Source organism: Ranitomeya imitator, chromosome 2 (assembly GCF_032444005.1).
Source record: "Ranitomeya imitator isolate aRanImi1 chromosome 2, aRanImi1.pri, whole genome shotgun sequence".
NCBI lineage: Eukaryota > Metazoa > Chordata > Amphibia > Anura > Dendrobatidae > Ranitomeya > Ranitomeya imitator.
This window is the reverse complement of record NC_091283.1, coordinates 269,072,881-269,092,996: the sequence shown is the minus strand read 5'-3', so window position 1 is coordinate 269,092,996 and position 20,116 is coordinate 269,072,881. Positions and strand designations below refer to the sequence as shown.

The 20,116-nt window shown below is 46.0% G+C and overlaps 1 protein-coding gene across 1 annotated transcript in view; it reads right to left on the bottom strand.

Annotated features, from left to right (window-relative positions):
- The window catches only part of LOC138663076 (ABC-type organic anion transporter ABCA8-like), a 95,685-nt gene that overhangs the window by 52,093 nt on the left and 23,476 nt on the right, over positions 1–20,116 (bottom strand). The window contains exons 11-17 of the mRNA XM_069749142.1: positions 15,670–15,835; positions 15,540–15,598; positions 15,302–15,412; positions 13,697–13,872; positions 10,298–10,417; positions 8,468–8,606; positions 7,021–7,111 (exon numbers count right to left, since the gene is read on the bottom strand). Coding sequence (XP_069605243.1) covers positions 7,021–7,111; positions 8,468–8,606; positions 10,298–10,417; positions 13,697–13,872; positions 15,302–15,412; positions 15,540–15,598; positions 15,670–15,835 — 862 coding nt within the window. The remainder of the gene's footprint in view (positions 1–7,020; positions 7,112–8,467; positions 8,607–10,297; positions 10,418–13,696; positions 13,873–15,301; positions 15,413–15,539; positions 15,599–15,669; positions 15,836–20,116) is intronic.

Below are 20,116 nucleotides of genomic sequence, written 5' to 3'. Positions count from 1 at the left end.
AGCATTGTAATGTATTATGACCGTGGGCGGGGCTTTGGCATTGTCATGCATGAGAGGACCAGGCATAAGGTCCATGTCAATGCCTAGCCCGTAAGAAGGCAAACTCAATCAGTTCATGAAGGAGGAAGTACCTCGGAGCTGGTTCACAATCGCCGTTTTTATGGACAGCACAGAGGAAAAAGGAGAGCCATTCAATCTCGCCAGGAGGTGTCATCACACCCCTGTGGACTAGAGCAAAGAACCACAGTGTGGTGACTGCATTGAGTCTCATTATGTCTTTAACAAGAGCACAGGACTGTCAGAGGTAGCAGCCAATACAACTGTGGTATATGTGGCCCAGGGAGTTATTTCTCTCTTCCCAGTTTTGTTGCGCCCATTGCGCATTCCCTTGCTGGATTGCTGGGACACTGTAGCCATTGAAATGTCCTACTGTCACGGTGCAGAAGCAAGATATCCCAGGGCTCCTTCCCCATCCCTAAAGCTATGTGTGCCCTAGTGTAAGGAAAAACAAATGAGAGGAAAGCAAGGGGATACAGATATCCCCCCGCCGTCACCAATCTGTGACAAAGCTTACACAGTCACAGCTCTCTGGCGCCCCCACGTACCCTCTGGCCAGTCAGGGAACTGCACCTAGGATAAGTAGTTGCCAGAGAGGCTGCCCTGTCACGTACTGGTTATCGGAGCACTCTGCAATGAGGGCAGTACTGTATCACCAGTCCCAGGCCGGGAATATATATAGAAACCTCTGATCCATCACTGCCAGGATCCCCCAATAACACCAGAATGGTATGCTACCACCAGTTCCTCGTTAGATATAAGCCCGATCCCTTAACAAGCTTATATCGAGTCAGAAACCAACCCCAGGTAGCGTATAAGTACTAGCCGGACTCACAGGCGTGGGAAATCGGGCTTCGTGATAAAAGAGCAGCCCAAAATTAATTGATATTTTTATTGCCGAAAGGCGCACTAGATACTACAAATATATACAGAGTAATATACAGATACTACAGCCAGAAGTACAGATAAAAGTAGGGTACAGGTTAAGATTGCAGATAGCTGTATATGTCACGTTACCGTTGCTTATCACTTGTGGATGAAGGGAAGCTCTCGTATCCACAGGCACCTTCTTAGTTTCTGGTCTGTCTCCACATGCGATGAGACGTGGCTTCCATTGCAGAATAAAGACAAAGGCTAAAGGTGTGTAGCTTGCTTTTAACGCCTAGCTCGCACCCTCCCATATTTGCCACCGCCCCTCTGGGTTGGACTGAATTCTCCCTTGACCTCCTAGCTGAAATAATTCCCAATATATAGGATGGTTCATAACTCCCAGCGGAAGATCCAAACAGGATGACTGACGTCTCAATGGGTTTGTTGGGGCTGGACCACTACGGAGAGTCCAAATTTGGGTCGACTAAAAGGTTCTGGAGAGCCAGTCTCGATAGTTCGGTATCTGGTACAGCTAAAGAAATATGAAACACAGGGGTGCGTGCGGAGGGCTCCAAGGGTTCTGGTGGTATATTGGACTTAACCCTGAGATGCACGGTACTCTCATAATTTATCTCTAGGTGTCGATGCCCAACTGTCTAGAGCTTTCCTTTGATGTATAATTGATGCTGGCTGCCTTGCACAAAAGACAGCAAAGGGTCTTAAGTTATCATTACACTAAACGATTTACCAGGGATCACGACCAGCGATACGACCTGGCCGTGATCATTGGTAAGTCGTTGTGTGGTCGCTGGAGAGCTGTCACACAGACAGCTCTCCAGCGACCAACGATGCCGAAGTCCCCGGGTAACCAGGGTAAACATGGGGTTACTAAGCGCAGGGCCGCGCTTAGTAACCCAATGTTTACCCTGGTTACCATTGTAAATGTAAAAAAAAAAAAAACACATACTCACATTCCGGTGCCTGTCACGTCCCCCGGCGTCCGCTTCCCTGCACTCCTCCTGCATCCTGTGTAAGCGCCGGCCGTAAAACAGAGCGGTGACATCACCGCCGTGCTCTGCTTTACGGCCGGCTGGCGCTGACACAGGATGCAGGAGGAGTGCAGGGAAGCGGACGCCGGGGGACGTGACAGGCACCGGAATGTGAGTAGGTTTTTTTTTTTTTTCACATTTACAATGGTAACCAGGGTAAACATCGGGTTACTAAGCGCGGTCCTGCGCTTAGTAACCCGATATTCACCCTGGTTACCAGTGAACACATCGCTGGATCGGCGTCACACATGCCAATCCAGCGATGACAGTGGGTGATCAGCGACCAAATAAAGGTCCTGATCATTCGCACCGACCAACGATCACCCAGCAGGGGCCTGATCGTTGGTCGCTGTCACGCATAACGATTTCATTAACGATATCGTTGCTACGTCACAAAAAGCAACGATATCGTTAACGAAATCGTTATGTGTGACGGTACCTTTAGCTCTGCTCCTCCTTGCCTTCATTAACACGTGGTCTCTAACTATCTGTCCATTTGGCAAAAGGTCATTTCTTTTGTGGATTTGTGTACTCTCCCAATGGTAGGGGCCACTTCAAAAGTGGAGGAAGGGAGATCTCTGGGTAATCTATCGGGCCTGAATTAATAAAGCCAAAATGGTCACTCCCTCGTTCCTCACACCCAGCTTTCCCTGCTCGGTCGATTACTTCTGATGGTGAAGACACCAGGGTCACATGCCTTACCGAGCTTCTGAATCAGCCCCTATCTGTTCCCTTCCACACCCAGGGAAGTGGGGAGTTGTGGCTTATATGAATAAACAAGCCAGATTAAAAAGCGAAGACGTACAGGGACAAATGAAAAAAAAAATCATACAAATATGCACTCACAAACAACAGAGTGGAACACTGGTAAGTAAAGGAAGGAAAAACAAAATAGGAGAGGATGAGGATATGCACACAGACAAATAACTATGCAACAGTCCCCTGTAAAACACTCCAAAATGCCTCTTCAAACAACCAATGCCTCCAGCTCCCAAACCATGCAGTAAAAAACTAACACTGGCAATGCCAGCTTGCCAGAGGTGAGCATATACAGAAGAGGGGAATGACCAACACTGAACAGCTGAGATCATCAAAGCAGGAAAGCTTCCAGGAGCTGTCAACTGAACAGATTAACCCCTGCACTGCTAGCAGAAAACTGCACTGTATAATATAAAAGTAAAGTGCTTCTAATCAGTGTAGGAGTTTGAGAAATCAGACCGCATGTTCTTCTGGCTCCTCTCTGCTTTAAACCCATGGCAGGTCCCCCTCTTCTACAAGGGACCTCAGAGCCAGGTCTATCAGGGTGTGCCCCGTGAAAAGACCAAATCAACCTGACTGCATGGATGTCAGATGCTGGTACCCACATTCTCTCTTCAGGACTGTAACCCTTCCAGTGTACCAAGTACTGAAGCGACCAACAAACTAAGCGAGAATCAACGATCTTAGCTACCTGAAATTCCAAATTTCCATCAACGATGACTGGAGATAGTGGTAGCAGTGATGGTAAAGAGCTCACAATTAGTCATGAGCGAGTATACTCTTTACTCGGGTTTCCCAGAGCATGCTCGGGTGGTCTCCGAGCATTTTGTAGTGCTTGGAGATTTACTTTTCATCGCCACCGCAGCTGCATGATTTGTGGCTGCTAGACAGGCTGAATACATGAGGGGATACCCTAACAGGTATTCCTCACATGTATTCAGCCTGGCTAGCAGCCGTAAATCATGCAGCTGAGGCTATGAAAGCTAAATGTCCGAGCACTACAAAATACTCTGAGACCAATCGAGCATGCCCTGGGAAACCCGAGCAAGAGTATACTCGCTCATCACTACTCACAACGTATTTTTTGAGTTGAGATCGGTGAAAAATATTATGAATCCTAATGATTGGTGGCAAACCAAGGCAGAATGCTACAGGACTGTCAACAACCACAAACTTATAAGGACCGATAAACCTGGGTCCCAGTTTCCAAGAAGGAACCTTCAACTTAATGTTCCTGCAGGACAACCACACACAGGTCCAAACTCACCAAACGTCTCCAATCAGCCACACTCTTGTATTTGGACCTCATCTTCAAATTGTTCAAAATCCCCTGACACGAATCACAGGGGGGATATTTTTATCATCCCACTGCTGCCACCAATATGTAATGAATCACAGGGAGGAAATTTTTATTAAAATAATAAAAAAAAAAAAAATATAAAGGAAAATAAAAATAAAAGTAATAATAATAAAAATAGAAAAAACGCTCACATTAGCCCACACACTTCCAGGAAGCAGAATATCCCAGCGCCACACCGAGAGGAGGTTGGTAACTTGCCCACAATCTACATTTCCTTCCATACCACACAGACCTCATTTCTCCTTACTAAGGATTCCCCCTCTTATCCCCCTTTTCTACCCGCAGCCTTTTTGAGACCTAATTTCAAATTTTCAAACAGTATCAGGTACTCAGGTCAGTGCACTAGGTTTTCATCCACTTCATCCACTATATACCATTATGCATTTAGTTCACCACTGGGCAACCTAGATTATTCATTTTGACCACACATATTCTTTCCACTATTGTGTCTCTGGTCCTAAATCTCGCAGTACAAAACCATCCATATACTGTGTATATCCACTGGCAAACCAGGGAAAGGACTTGCAGTGCATCTATTGTACCTTCAAAAAGAACCTTCACCTTAAGGGGACTCATGGAATTTTTATTAGTGATTACAGTTGTATATATAGTTGTAAATATTAATTTCACGCATTATGCTCTATGTACATAAACACTAATTGTATTTTATGTTTACTTGCAGTTTGAGAAAGACCCGGAATTGGGTCGAAACGTCACTTTTTTTCTTATCCTGCTGTATGTGTACATATATTTGAATGTCAAACACATGTGAATAAATACACCACTTTGCAAGCTATAACCCGAGAGAGTGCGGCTGTTTTCTCGCTTATTTGACTGGTATTGGGTTCTTCCCAAGTACAGCCTGCACCACCTGATTTGCTGAGTGTGCTCCATTCCCTTGAATTAGAATGCACTGCAGGCGGCTACATACTCCCAAACATTCTCGTGTCCCATAGACCACCAAAAATGCTGAGTAAGAAGATCTGTGGTGGCTCTGTTACCAGGATGTCCGGCCAAGACCAAATCATGATGTTTACTAAGGACTCTCAGATGAAGATTCACAGGAACAAGCAGTTATCCTAACGGACAGGCAGCAGGGGCATCCCCTGAGCATCAACAACCTTGTTCTCAAGATTGGAGCATATAGAGGCAATATCCATCCCATTTTGTAGTATAGGAACCAGTTCACAATTATCTCCACCCCCAGGAAACCAATGAGATAAGTCATCCACCTTAATGTTCTTGTTCCCCGCCTATAGGTAATGAAAAAATTTAAACCTGGTGAAGAACAATGCTCATCATGCTTGTCGAGGCGTTAGACATTTCGCAGACTCTAGATATACAAGATTCTTATGATCCCTGAATACCATAACCAGATGAACTGCCCACGCCAAAAAATGACGCCACTCTTCAAAGGCTTACTTGATTGCCAAGAGTTCCCTGTTATCAATGTCATAATTTCTCTTCGTAGATGACAGTTTTTTAAAAAAAGTATGCACATGGACCACATTTTCCAGGAGACGCACCCTGCGAAAATACAGCCCACACCCCCACTTCAGATGCGTCAATTTCTACTATAAATGGTTGAGTGATGTCAGGCTGTATGATAATCGGCGCAGATGCAAAACACTCCTTCAAGGTATCTAATGCCTACCTGGCCGGACTGGACCATTTGGAAAAGTCTGTCTCCTTCCTGGTCAATCTGGTTAAAGAGGACCGTGATGAGAGGAAGAGGATAAGGATGCTGGACCGTGATTTGATTGAGTTTATGGAAATCTAGGCAGGTGTATAACCCCCCATGCTTTTTCTTTACAAAAGAAAAACACCACAGCAACGGAGGACAAGGATGCCTGATGTGACCCGTTGTTAGACTTTTAATGATGTAGTCCTTCATGGCCTGCCTCTCTGGACCAGAGATATTATATAGTCTGCTCCTTAAAAGATTGGTCCCAGAAATAAAATTAATGGTGCAAATGTAAGGACAATGGGGAGGAAAAACAAAATAGGAAAGGATGAGGATATGCACACAGACAAATGACCACTCACCAGTATCCAGAGCAACACTCCAAAGTGCCTCCTCAAACAACCAATACCTCCACTCCACACCAGGCAGCATGAAACTAACAATGGCAATGTCTGCTTGCCAGAGGCGATTATGTATAGCAGCAGGGAGTGGCCAACACTGAACAGCTGAAACCATCAGAGCAGGAAAGCTTCGGGAGCTCTCAACTCAACAGATTAACCTCTGCACTGCTTAATATGAAGGTGAAGTGCTTCTAATAAGTGCAGGAATACGAGAAATCAGACAGCACGTTCTTTTGGCTCCTCTCTGTCACAGTAAAGCCATGACATCCTCACCCTCAGTCCAGGATTGGATCTTGACCAGTAAGAAAAGAATGCCTTTAAGGTACTGTGTGCCTGTTTTATGGTCAGGGATGAACTTAAAAGGACTGTCCCCGTCCCATAGACTTATGGGGGATCAATTGACTGTGTTGTTGCCACAATGGCCAATGTTGGAATGGCGGGATGAATGGCCTGATGTTCTGGTTGAGTTGAAGTTTTGATAAAACTTGAACACTTGTTTCAAAAGTTCTAACTGATAAGACCAGTTAATACAAAACGAAAAGAGATGTTCATTAACTTAAGTAATGTGCAGGAGAATGTACTGGCATTTTGTGTATTATAGGTTCTGGATGGTAGAGGACGACTATCATTAAAGAAAGGGGAAATGTAAGGGTATGGACATGCTGACTTAATTTCCCCCTTGAAGAAATTAGTTTGAATGTATGCGATACAGAGGATTGTACGGGGTTGTGGACGTAATTGACCCAATTATTACAAACTGGCCTGATTCTAAGGTCATTTCACTGAGAGTGGATATGGGGATGCAGCTGAAAGATCTCTCCCCACCTAAACCACTCGTACCTCAAGTGATAGCCGATCCCCCACTTCCTTTTTAGAAACAAGGAGGAGCCAACACATTTCAGACGTCCGTTACTGAGCACCGCCTTCCGATCTGGAGACCGAAGAGTTAATGAGAAATTTGGAGAAAAAAAAATGTTTTGACATTACCATCAGGCGAGCTGCTGTGAAAATACCATCAGGCGAGCTGCTGTGATATTACCGTCATGAGAGCTGCTGTGATATTACAGTCGGGCGAGCTGCTGTGATATTACAGTCAGGCAAGCTGCTGTGATATTACTGTCAGGAGAGCTGCTGTGATATTACAGTCAGGAGAGCTGCTGTGATATTGCAGTCAGGAGAGCTGCTGTGATATTACAGTCAGGAGAACTGCTGTGATATTACTGTCAGGTGAGCTGCTGTGATATTACAGTCAGGAGAGCTGCTGTAATATTACAGTCAGGTGAGTTGCTGTGATATTACAGTCAGGTGAGTTGCTGTGATATTACAGTCAGGTGAGTTGCTGTGATATTACTGTCAGGAGAACTACTGTGATATTACCGTCAGGAAAGCTGCTGTGGTATTACAGTCGGGAGAACTACTGTGATATTACCATTAGGTGAGTTGCTGTGATATTACAGTCAGGAGAGCTGCTGTGATATTACTGGCAGGAGAACTACTGTGATATTACCGTCAGGAGAGCTGCTATGGTATTACAGTCAGGAGAACTGCTGTGATATTACAGTCTGGAGAGCTGCTGTGATATTACCATTAGGTGAGTTGCTGTGATATTACAGTCGGGAGAACTACTGTGATATTACCATTAGGTGAGTTGCTGTGATATTACAGTCAGGAGAGCTGCTGTGATATTACTGTCAGGAGAGCTGCTGTGATATTACTGTCAGGAGAGCTGCTGTGATAGTACCATCAGGAGAACTACTGTGATATTACAGTCAGGTGAGTTGCTGTGATATTACAGTCAGGAGAGCTGCTGTGATATTACAGTCAGGTGAGTTGCTGTGATATTACAGTCAGGTGAGTTGCTGTGATATTACAGTCAGGAGAACTACTGTGATATTACCGTCAGGAGAGCTGCTGTGATATTACAGTCAGGAGAACTACTGTGATATTACCGTCAGGAGAGCTGCTGTGATATTACAGTCGGGAGAGCTGCTGTGATATTACAGTCGGGAGAACTACTGTGATATTACCATTAGGTGAGTTGCTGTGATATTACAGTCAGAAGAACTACTGTGATATTACCATTAGGTGAGTTGCTGTGATATTACAGTCAGGAGAACTACTGTGATATTATGATTAGGTGAGTTGCTGTGATATTACAGTCAGGAGAACTGCTGTGATATTACAGTCAGGAGAGCTGCTGTGATATTACAGTCAGGTGGTGAGTTGCTGTGATATTACCGTCAGGCGAGCTGCTGTGAAGAGGTAAATATGTGCCACAATTCCTCACCGGCGAGGATGTCGGCCTCATCCATGAACTGAGTGCTGAAGAGCGTGACCCGATCAGTTCTGCGTTCCTTCAGTATCGCCCAGACATGGTGTCGGGAGAACGGGTCAAGGCCGGACGTGGGCTCATCGAGGAGAAGAACCTGAAGAAAATACAGCAGCAGATTACAGCCGTGATCCACGGGGCACAGATGATGATGGGGATCACAGAGGATGATGGGGGTCACAGAGGAGGATGGGGGTCACAGGGGATGATGGGGATCAGAGGACGATGGGGATCACAGAGGATGATGGGGATCACAGAGGATGATGGAGATCACAGAGGACGATGGGGATCACACAGGATGATGGGGATCACAGAGGACGATGGAGATCACACAGGATGATAGGGATCACAGAGGATGATGGGGATCACAGGGGACGATGGGGATCACACAGGATGATGGGGATCAAAGAGGACGATGGAGATCACACAGGATGATGGGGATCACAGAGGATGATGGGGATAACAGAGGACGATGGGGATCACAGAGGACGATGGGGATCACACAGGATTATGGGGATCACACAGGATGATGGAGATCACACAGGATGATGGGGATCACAGAGGATGATGGGGATCACAGAGGATGATGGGGATCACAGAGGATGATGGGGATCACAGAGGATGATGGGATCACAGAGGATGATGGGGATCACAGAGGATGATGGGGATCACAGATGATGTTGGGGATCACAGAGGATGATGGGGATCACAGAGGACGATGGGGATCACAGAGGACAATGGGCATCACACAGGATGATGGGGATCACAGAGGACGATGGAGATCACACAGGATGATGGGGGTCACAGAGGATGATGGGATCACAGAGGATGATGGGGATCACAGAGGACGATGGAGATCACGCAGGATGATGGGGATCACAGATGATGTTGGGGATCACAGAGGATGATGGGGATCACAGAGGACGATGGGGATCACAGAGGACAATGGGCATCACACAGGATGATGGGGATCACAGAGGACGATGGAGATCACACAGGATGATGGGGATCACAGAGGATGATGGGATCACAGAGGATGATGGGGATCACAGAGGACGATGGAGATCACGCAGGATGATGGGGATCACAGAGGATGATGGGGATCACAGAGGACGATGGGGATCACAGAGGATGATGGGGATCACACAGGATGATGGAGATCACACAGGATGATGGGGATCACAGAGGATGATGGGGATCACAGAGGATGATGGGATCACAGAGGATGATGGGGATCACAGAGGATGATTGGGGTCACAGAGGATGATGGGATCACAGAGGATGATGGGGATCACAGAGGATGATGAGATCACAGAGGATGATGGGGATCACAGAGGATGATGAGATCACAGAGGACAATGGGGATCACAGAGGACGATGGGGATCACACAGGATTATGGGGATCACACAGGATGATGGAGATCACACAGGATGATGGGGGTTACAGGATGATGGGGATCACAGAGAATGATGGGATCACAGAGGATGATGGGGATCACAGAGGATGATGGGGATCACAGAGGATGATGAGATCACAGAGGATGATGAGATCACAGAGGATGATGGGATCAAACAGGATGATGGGATCACAGAGGATGATGAGATCACAGAGGATGATGGGATCACAGAGGATGATGGGGATCACACAGGATGATGGAGATCACACAGGATGATGAGGATCACAGAGGATGATGAGGGTCACAGAGGATGATGGGATCACACAGGATGATTGGGATCCTCTGCGGTCTCCTCACTTTGCAGCCGGCTTCTTCTGCAGGAGCCACTTACCTCTGGATCTCCCAGCAGAGCGATGGCGAGTGTGAGCTTCCGTCTCTGGCCGCCGCTGAGTTTGTTGGCGGCCACATTCTGGATGTCGGCCATGTCCAGGTCAGAGAGGACCTTCCCCACCTGTGATGGATGGAGGGGTTTATTACGGAAAGGTTTATTACGGAGAGGTTTATTCGTGAGGGGCTAATTACAGAGGGGTTTATTATGGAGGGGTTTATTATGGAGGGGTTTATTACAGAGGAGCTTATTATGGAGGGGTTTATTACAGAGGAGCTTATTATGGAGGGGTTTATTACAGAGGGACTTATTACAGAGGGGTTTATTACAGAGGGGCTTATTACAGAGGGGTTTATTACAGAGGGGCTTATTACAGAGGGGTTTATTACAGAGGGGTTTATTACAGAGGGGCTTATTACAGAGGGGTTTATTACAGAAGGGCTTATTATGGAGGGGTTTATTACAGAGGGGCTTATTAAGGAGGGGTTTATTACGGAGGGGCTTATTAAGGAGGGGTTTATTACGGAGGGGCTTATTACAGGGGATTATTGTGGAGGGGTTTATTACGGAGGGGCTTATTACGGAGGGGATTATTATGGAGGGGCTTATTATGGAGGGGTTTATTACGGAGGGGCTTTTTATGGAGGGGTTTATTACAGAGGGGCTTATTACAGGGGATTATTATGGAGGGGCTTATTATGGAGGGGTTTATTACAGAGGGGCTTATTAAGGAGGAGTTTATTACAGAGGGGCTTATTACAGAGGGGTTTATTACGGAGGGGCTTATTACAGAGGGGTTTATTACGGAGGGGCTTATTACAGAGGGGTTTATTACAGAAGGGCTTATTATGTAGGGGTTTATTACGGAGGGGCTTATTACAGGGAATTATTATGGAGGGGCTTATTATGGAGGGGTTTATTACGGAGGGGCTTATTATGGAGGGGTTTATTACAGAGGGGCTTATTACAGGGGATTATTATGGAGGGGCTTATTATGGAAGGGTTTATTATGGAGGGGCATATTAAGGAGGAGTTTATTACAGAGGGGCTTATTACAGAGGGGTTTATTACGGAGGGGCTTATTACAGAGGGGTTTATTACAGAAGGGCTTATTATGGAGGGGTTTATTACAGAGGGGCTTATTAAGGCGGGGTTTATTACGGAGGGGCTTATTAAGGAGGGGTTTATTACAGAGGGGTTTATTACAGGGGATTATTATGGAGGGGTTTATTACAGAGGGGTTTATTACGGAGGGGCTTATTAAGGAGGGGTTTATTACAGAGGGGTTTATTACAGGGGATTATTATGGAGGGGTTTATTACAGAGGGGTTTATTATGGAGGAGCTTATTACAGAGGGGTTTATTATGGAGGGGTTTATTACAGAGGAGCTTATTACGGGGTGGTGGATTACAGGAGCAGGAGGCCGAGCGGTGATCGCCCTGCGGAGCAGAGTTCGGCCTTTACGTTCCTGTTCTGCAGATTTTCCCTTTGTGACTCATTAGGAGAAATCTGCAGCAAAAACTGTGACTGTGTGAACGAACTCGAAAATGCATCTATTAAACCCGTAAGGAACGGACGAATTCTCAGATCTGGAGCTTTTATCTCAGACCTCTGCCTCGCTCCTCTGCCATTGTTTGGGGGCTTTGTTGCTTTTTTGGGTATTTTAGTAGTTAACAAAAACTTCTGACTTTACAGTGGGGAAATAAGTATCTGATCCCTTGCTGATTTTGTAAGTTTGCCCACTGACGAAGATATGAACAGTCTATAATTATAAGGGTAGGTTAATTTTAACATTGAGAGATAGGATATAAAAAATAAAATCCAGAAAATAACATTGCATAAATTATATTAATGTATTTGCATTTTGAAGAGAGAAATAAGTATTTGATCCCTCTGGCAAACAAGACTTAATACTTGGTGGTAAAACCCTTGTTGGCAAGCACAGCAGTAAGACATTTTTGTAGTTGATGAGGTTTGCGCACATGTCAGGAGGAATTTTGCTCCACTCCCCTTTGCAGATCATCTCTAAATCATTAAGATTTGAGGTTGACGCTTGGCAACTTGGAGCTTCAACTCCTTCCATAAGTTTTCTATGGGATTAAGGTCTGGAGACTGGCTAGGCCACTCAATGACCTTAATGTGCTCCTTTTTGAGCCATTTCTTTGTTGCCTTTGCTGTATGTTTTGGGTCATTGTCTTGCTGGAAGACAGAGCTCCATTTTTAATGACCTGGCGGAGGGAACGAGGTTATCACTCCCGATTTTACGTTACATGGCTCCATCCATCCTCCCATTGATGCGGTGAAGTAGTCCTGTGCCCTTAGCAGAGAAACACCCACAAAACATAATGTTTCCACCTCCATGCTTTACAGTGGGGATGGTGTTCTTTGGGTCTCAGGGAGCATTTCTCTTCCTCCAAACACGGCGACTTGAGTTAATGCCAAATACCTCACTTTTTGTCTCACCTGACCACAGCACCTTCTCCCAATCACTCACAGAATCATCCAGGTGTTCATTGGTAAACTTCAGATGAGCCTGCACATCTGCCTTCTTGAACAGGGGACCTTGTGGGCACTGCAGGATTTTAAACCTTTACGACGTAATGTGTTACCAATTGTTTTCTTGGTGACTGTGGTCCCAGCTGCCTTGAGATCAGTAACAAGTTCCCCCGTGTAGTTTTAGGCTTATCTCTCACCTTCCTCTTGATCAAGGATACCCCACGAGGTGAGATTTTGCATGGTGTCCCAGATCAATGTGGATTGATAGTCATTTTGTATTTCTTCCATTTTCTTACTATTGCACCAACAGTTGTCTCATTCTCACCCAGGGTCTTACTTATAGTTTTGTATCCCATTTCAGCTTTGTGCAGGTCTATGATCTTGTCCCTGACATCCTTAGAAAGCTCTTTGGTCTTGCCCATGTTGTAGAGGTTAGAGTCTGACTGATAGAGTCTGTGGACAGGAGTCTTTTATGAAGGAGACTATGTAAGGCAACTATCTTTAATGCAGGTAACGACTTGATAAGGAGCGTCTAACTGGTCTGTAGGAGCCAGAACTCTTAATGGTTAGTAGGGGATCAAATACTTATTTCTCACTGCAAAATGCAAATACATTTCTATAATTTATACAATTTGATTTTCTGGATTTTATTTTTGATATTCTATCTCTTAATGTTAAAATTAAACTACCCTTAAAATTATAGACTGTTCATGTCTTTGTCAGTGGGCAAACTTACAAAATCAGCAAGATATCAAATACCGTACTTATTTCCCCCACCGTATTATTGAAATTTTGGGGGACTTATTGTGACTGAAAAATGTGATTTCTGGAATTTCCACTTGTTTTTCACCACTTGGTGATCATTTTTTTTTGTGTGGCCAACACAGTGAGGACAAATGTGTTACCTCAGACGCCACGTCTTGGGCAGCAACCCCCTTTATCCTGGAGAACAGCTCCAGGTTTTCTCGCACTGTCAGCTGGTCGAATTTGACGTCGGCCTGTGGGCAGAAGCCGATTCTCCTCTGTATCCCTTCCAGGTCCTGAATGTTGGAGAGTCGATGGTTGTAGATGGTAGCCGACCCTACGGAACAGGAGACGTACTGACATCACCATGCTGACGGCTGCTCTACAGCGCAGGGAGAATAATGGTCACGATGGTGATCACAGGATGCTGCGACTGCAGCAGCACTTCATGTGTGGCATCGGTTAGCTCAGTCGTCACGTGTGGTATCGGTGACTTCAACATCATGTGTGGTATCGGTGACCTCAGTTGTCACGTATAGTATTGGTGACCATAGCTGTCACGTGTGGTATCTGTGACCTCAGGTGTCACGTGTGGTATCGGTGACCTCAACCATCATGTGTGGTATCGGTGACCTCAACCATCATGTGTGGTATCGGTGACCTCAACTGTCACTTGTAGAATCAGTAAACTCAGTTGTCACGTGTGGTATCGGTAACCTCAGTCGTCACATGTGGTATGGGTGACCTCAGTCATCACGTGTGGTATCAATGACCTCAACCATCACGTGTGGTATCGGTGACCTCAGCTGTCACGTGTGGTATCGGTGACCTCAACCATCACGTGTGGTATCAGTGACCTCAACCATCATGTGTGGTATCGGTGACCTCAACTGTCACTTGTAGAATCAGTAAACTCAGTCGTCACGTGTGGTATCGGTAACCTCAGTCATCACATGTGGTATGGGTGACCTCAGTCATCACGTGTGGTATCAATGACCTCAACCATCACGTGTGGTATCGGTGACCTCAGCTGTCACGTATGGTATCGGTGACCTCAACCATCATGTGTGGTATCGGTGACCTCAGCTGTCACGTGTGGTATCGGTGACCTCAACTGTCACGTGTGGAATCAGTAAACTCAGTCATCACATGTGGTATCGGTAACCTGAGTCGTCACGTGTGGTATTGTTAACCTCAGTCGTCACGTGTGGTATCAGTGACCTCAACCATCACGTGTGGTATCGGTAACCTCAGTTGTCACGTGTGGTATTGGTGACCATAGCTGTCACGTGTGGTATCGGTGACCTCAGGTGTCACATGTGGTATCGGTAACCTCAGTCGTCATGTGTTGTATCGGTGACCATAGCCGTCACGTGTGGTATCGGTGACCTCAGGTGTCACGTGTGGTATCAGTGACCTCAGGCGTCACGTGTAATATCGGTAAACTCAGTCGTAATGTACGGTATCGGTGACCATAGCCGTCACGTGTGGTATCGGTGACCATGGCCATCACGTATGGTAACGGTGACCTCAGTTGTCACGTGTGGTATCGGTGACCATAGCCGTCACGTATGGTAACGGTGACCTCAGTTGTCACATGTGGTATCGGTAACCTCAGTCGTCACGTGTGGTATCGGTGACTATAGCCGTCACATGTGGTATCGGTGACTATAGCCGTCACGTGTGGTAACGGTGACCTCAGTCTTCACGTGTTGCATTGGTGACCTCAGCCATCTCATGCCGTATCGGTGGCCGCTGTCTCTCACCGCTGGTTGATGTGCTCAGCCCACTCAGGATGTTCAGTAGTGTTGTCTTCCCGGCCCCGCTGTGACCCAAGAGAGCTGTGATCTGTCCCTCGTACACATCCAAGTCCAGACCTAGGGATAAACCAGTCGAGTATCCGGTAAATGACTGGTAATCTGTAATTCTGGACTATAAGGTGCCGAAATATCAGAACTGAGTGTTAATACTACATTATACTGTTCTGCCGCTGCTGCCTCACACCTCTTAGCGCCTCCATCTTCTTGTCTTTGCCGCTGTAGATTTTCTTCACGTTATTGATCCTACGAAAGGTGACGTCAGACGTGATGTGGTGGAGACGGCACAGAAGTCCTCTACACCTGCGGTACAATACCTGATGGCCTCTTTTCCTTGTAATTCAGCCGGAGCCTTCTCTATGTAATCCCCGATGTCAGCCTGTCCTCCATCCTCATGGTCTGGTGGTACCAGGGTCTTCTTCCCTCTGGACCAATATGAGGATCTTAGGAAGAAGAGGGGCTCGTGCCTCAGGCCGTGTTTATCTGGAGGAGAGAAATATCTCAAGGAGCTCCCCTGTGATGGTGGGATATGTTATGTGGGTATCATTTTGTGTATATTTATATGTTACTGATTATCATGGTGTTCTCTTGTAGGATGTGTTATTTGCCAATTGATGAATTGCTGCTATTTGCTATCTGATATTCCCCCCACAGCACTGTACTGTTATCTCTCCACAGGGTCAGTAAATAATGTTGTTTGCTAATATGCTAATGACATGTTGAACTAGCTTGTTGAAACAATGAGCCCCTGTGCCCACCCCCCTAACCTGTGAATGAGGAGGGGGACTTGTAAATATCAGGGAGGTGAGACACAGATCAGTCCTGTGTGGAATGATGATGGGTTCACAGCATCTCAGAGAGAAAAAGAGTATATGGACTATGCTATCCTCTGTCTTCTGGATTGTTGGACTTTTATCCTGTTACTGAACTGCATTCAGGTTCTGGACTATTTTATCCTTTGTGTGGTGGATCATATATGGACCTTTCGTATTTTTGCCTAAATAAAGGTCTTGGAATTGTTTACTATACTCTTGCTCTGTTGATTGTGTGATATCGGAGAAGGACCCCGTGACATCCCCCTAGTGGTGACTGCAGACAGGATCTTATCATGTATCTCTGTATACAGGGAGCTCCTCCTAGTGGAGGCTACAGACAGGATCTTATCATGTATCTCTGTATACAGGGAGCTCCTCCTAGTAGTGACTGCAGACAGGATCTTATCATGTATCTATACAGGGAGCTCCTCCTAGTGGTGGCTGCAGACAGGATCTTATCATGTATCTCTGTATACAGGGAGCTCCTCCTAGTGGAGGCTACAGACAGGATCTTATCATGTATCTCTGTATACAGGGAGCTCCTCCTAGTGGAGGCTACAGACAGGATCTTATCATGTATCTCTGTATACAGGGAGCTCCCCCTAGTGGTGACTGCAGACAGGATCTTATCATGTATCTCTGTATACAGGGAGCTCCTCTGTTGTGAATTCTGTTGTCGGGCTCCCTCCTGTGGTCATGAATAGTACTTCGGCTGGTTCTGTCCATGGACTTCCTTTGGTGGGTGTTTCTGAGTTTCCTTCCACAGGTGACGAGGTTAATTCGTTAGCTGCTGCTCTATTTAACTCCACTTAGATCTTTGCTCCATGCCACCTGTCAATGTTCCAGTATTGGTCTAGTTCACTCCTGGATCGTTCTTGTGGCCTGTCTTCCCAGCAGAAGCTAAGTTCCAGCTTGTATTTCTTTGGTTTGCTATTTTTCTGTCCAGCTTGCTATTTTTATTGTTGTCTTGCTTGCTGGAAGCTCTAGGACGCAGAGGGAGCGCCTCCGCACCGTGAGTCGGTGCGGAGGGTCTTTTTGCGCCCTCTGCGTGGTCTTTTTGTAGGTTTTTGTGCTGACCGCAAAGTAACCTTTCCTATCCTCGGTCTGTTCAGTAAGTCGGGCCTCACTTTGCTAAATCTATTTCATCTCTGTGTTTGTATTTTCATCTTTACTCACAGTCATTATATGTGGGGGCTGCCTTTTCCTTTGGGGAATTTCTCTGAGGCAAGGTAGGCTTTATTTTTCTATCTTCAGGGCTAGCTAGTTCCTTAGGCTTTGCCGAGTTGCATAGGGAGCGTTAGGCGCAATCCACGGCTATTTCTAGTGTGTTTGATAGGATTAGGGATTGCGGTCAGCAGAGTTCCCACGTCCCAGAGCTCGTCCTTCATTATCAGTAACTATCAGGTCATTCCGTGTGCTCTTAACCACCAGGTCCATTATTGTCCTGACCACCAGGTCATAACAGTACAGGTGGCCCAAAGTACTAATGCATCTCAATAGAGGGATAAGAGAAGTTCTGAGACCATTTTTTTTTCTTTGCAGTGTGTTTTGTCTCTCTTTTCCCCTTTACCTCTGGGTGGTTCAGGACACAGGTGTAAACATGGACATTCAAGGTCTGTCCTCTTGGATGGATAATCTCACTGCAAGGGTACAAAACATTCAAGATTTTGTGGTTCAGAATCCGATGTCAGAGCCTAGGATTCCAATTCCTGATTTGTTTTTTGGTGATAGATCTAAGTTCTTGAATTTCAAAAATAATTGTAAATTGTTTCTTGCCTTGAAACCTCGCTCCTCAGGTGACCCTGTTCAACAAGTAAAGATCATTATTTCTTTGTTACGTGGTGACCCTCAAGACTGGGCATTTTCCCTTGCGCCAGGAGATCCGGCATTGCGTGATGTTGATGCGTTTTTCCTGGCGCTTGGATTGCTTTATGACGAACCTAATTCAGTGGATCAGGCAGAGAAAATCTTGCTGGCTCTGTGTCAGGGTCAGGATGAAGCGGAGATATATTGTCAGAAGTTTAGAAAGTGGTCTGTGCTCACTCAGTGGAATGAATGTGCCCTGGCAGCAATCTTCAGAAAGGGTCTCTCTGAAGCCCTTAAGGATGTCATGGTGGGATTTCCCATGCCTGCTGGTCTGAATGAGTCTATGTCCTTGGCCATTCAGATCGATCGACGCTTGCGTGATCGTAAAGCTGTGCACCATTTGGCGGTACTATCTGAGCATGGGCCTGAGCCTATGCAATGTGATAGGACTTTGACCAGAGCTGAACGGCAAGAACACAGACGTCAGAATGGGCTATATTTTTACTGTGGTGATTCCACTCATGCTATCTCCGATTGTCCTAAGCGCACTAAGCGGTTCGCTAGGTCTGCCACCATTGGTACGGTACAGTCTAAATTTCTATTGTCCGTTACTCTGATTTGCTCTTTGTCATCCTATTCTGTTATGGCATTTGTGGATTCAGGCGCTGCCCTGAATTTGATGGACTTGGAGTATGCTAGGCGCTGTGGTTTTTTCTTGGAGCCCTTGCAGTATCCTATTCCATTGAGAGGAATTGATGCTACGCCTTTGGCCAAGAATAAGCCTCAGTACTGGACCCAATTGACCATGTGCATGGCTCCTGCACATCAGGAGGATATCCGCTTTCTGGTGTTGCATAATCTACATGATGTGGTCGTTTTGGGGTTGCCATGGCTACAGGTTCATAATCCTGTATTGGACTGGAAATCTATGTCTGTGTCCAGCTGGGGTTGCCAGGGGGTACATGGTGATGTTCCATTTTTGTCTATTTCATCTTCCACTCCTTCTGAAGTTCCAGAGTTTTTGTCGGATTATCGGGATGTATTTGATGAGCCCAAAGCCAGTGCCCTACCTCCTCATAGGGATTGCGATTGTGCAATTAATTTGATTCCTGGTAGTAAGTTTCCTAAGGGCCGATTGTTCAATTTATCTGTGCCAGAACACGCCGCTATGCGGAGTTATATAAAGGAATCCTTGGAGAAAGGCCATATTCGCCCGTCGTCATCACCGTTAGGAACAGGGTTCTTTTTTGTGGCCAAGAAGGATGGTTCTTTGAGACCTTGTATTGATTACCGCCTTCTTAATAAAATTACAGTCAAATTTCAGTATCCTTTGCCGTTGCTGTCTGATTTGATTGCTCGTATTAAAGGGGCTAGTTGGTTCACCAAGATAGATCTTCGAGGGGCGTATAATCTTGTGCGTATTAAACAAGGCGATGAATGGAAAACAGCATTTAATACGCCCGAGGGCCATTTTGAGTACCTGGTTATGCCATTCGGGCTTTCCAATACTCCATCAGTATTTCAGTCCTTTATGCATGGCATCTTCCGAGAGTACCTGGATAAATTCCTGATTGTGTATTTGGATGATATTTTGGTCTTTTCGGATGATTGGGAGTCTCATGTGAAGCAGGTCAGAATGGTGTTCCAGGTCCTTCGTGCGAATTCCTTGTTTGTGAAGGGGTCAAAGTGTCTCTTTGGAGTTCAGAAGGTTTCATTTTTGGGGTTCATTTTTTCCCCTTCTACTATCGAGATGGACCCTGTTAAAGTCCAGGCCATTTATGATTGGACTCAGCCGACATCTGTGAAAAGCCTGCAAAAGTTCCTGGGCTTTGCTAATTTTTATCGGCGCTTCATCGCTAATTTTTCTACTGTTGCTAAACCGTTGACTGATTTGACCAAGAAGGGTGCTGATGTGGTCAATTGGTCTTCTGCAGCTGTAGAGGCTTTTCAGGAGTTGAAGCGTCATTTTTCTTCTGCCCCTGTGTTGTGCCTGCCAGATGTTTCGCTCCCGTTTCAGGTTGAGGTTGATGCTTCTGAGATTGGAGCAGGGGCTGTTTTGTCGCAAAGAAGTTCTGATGGATCGGTGATGAAGCCATGTGCTTTCTTTTCTAGAAAGTTTTCGCCTGCTGAGCGTAATTATGAT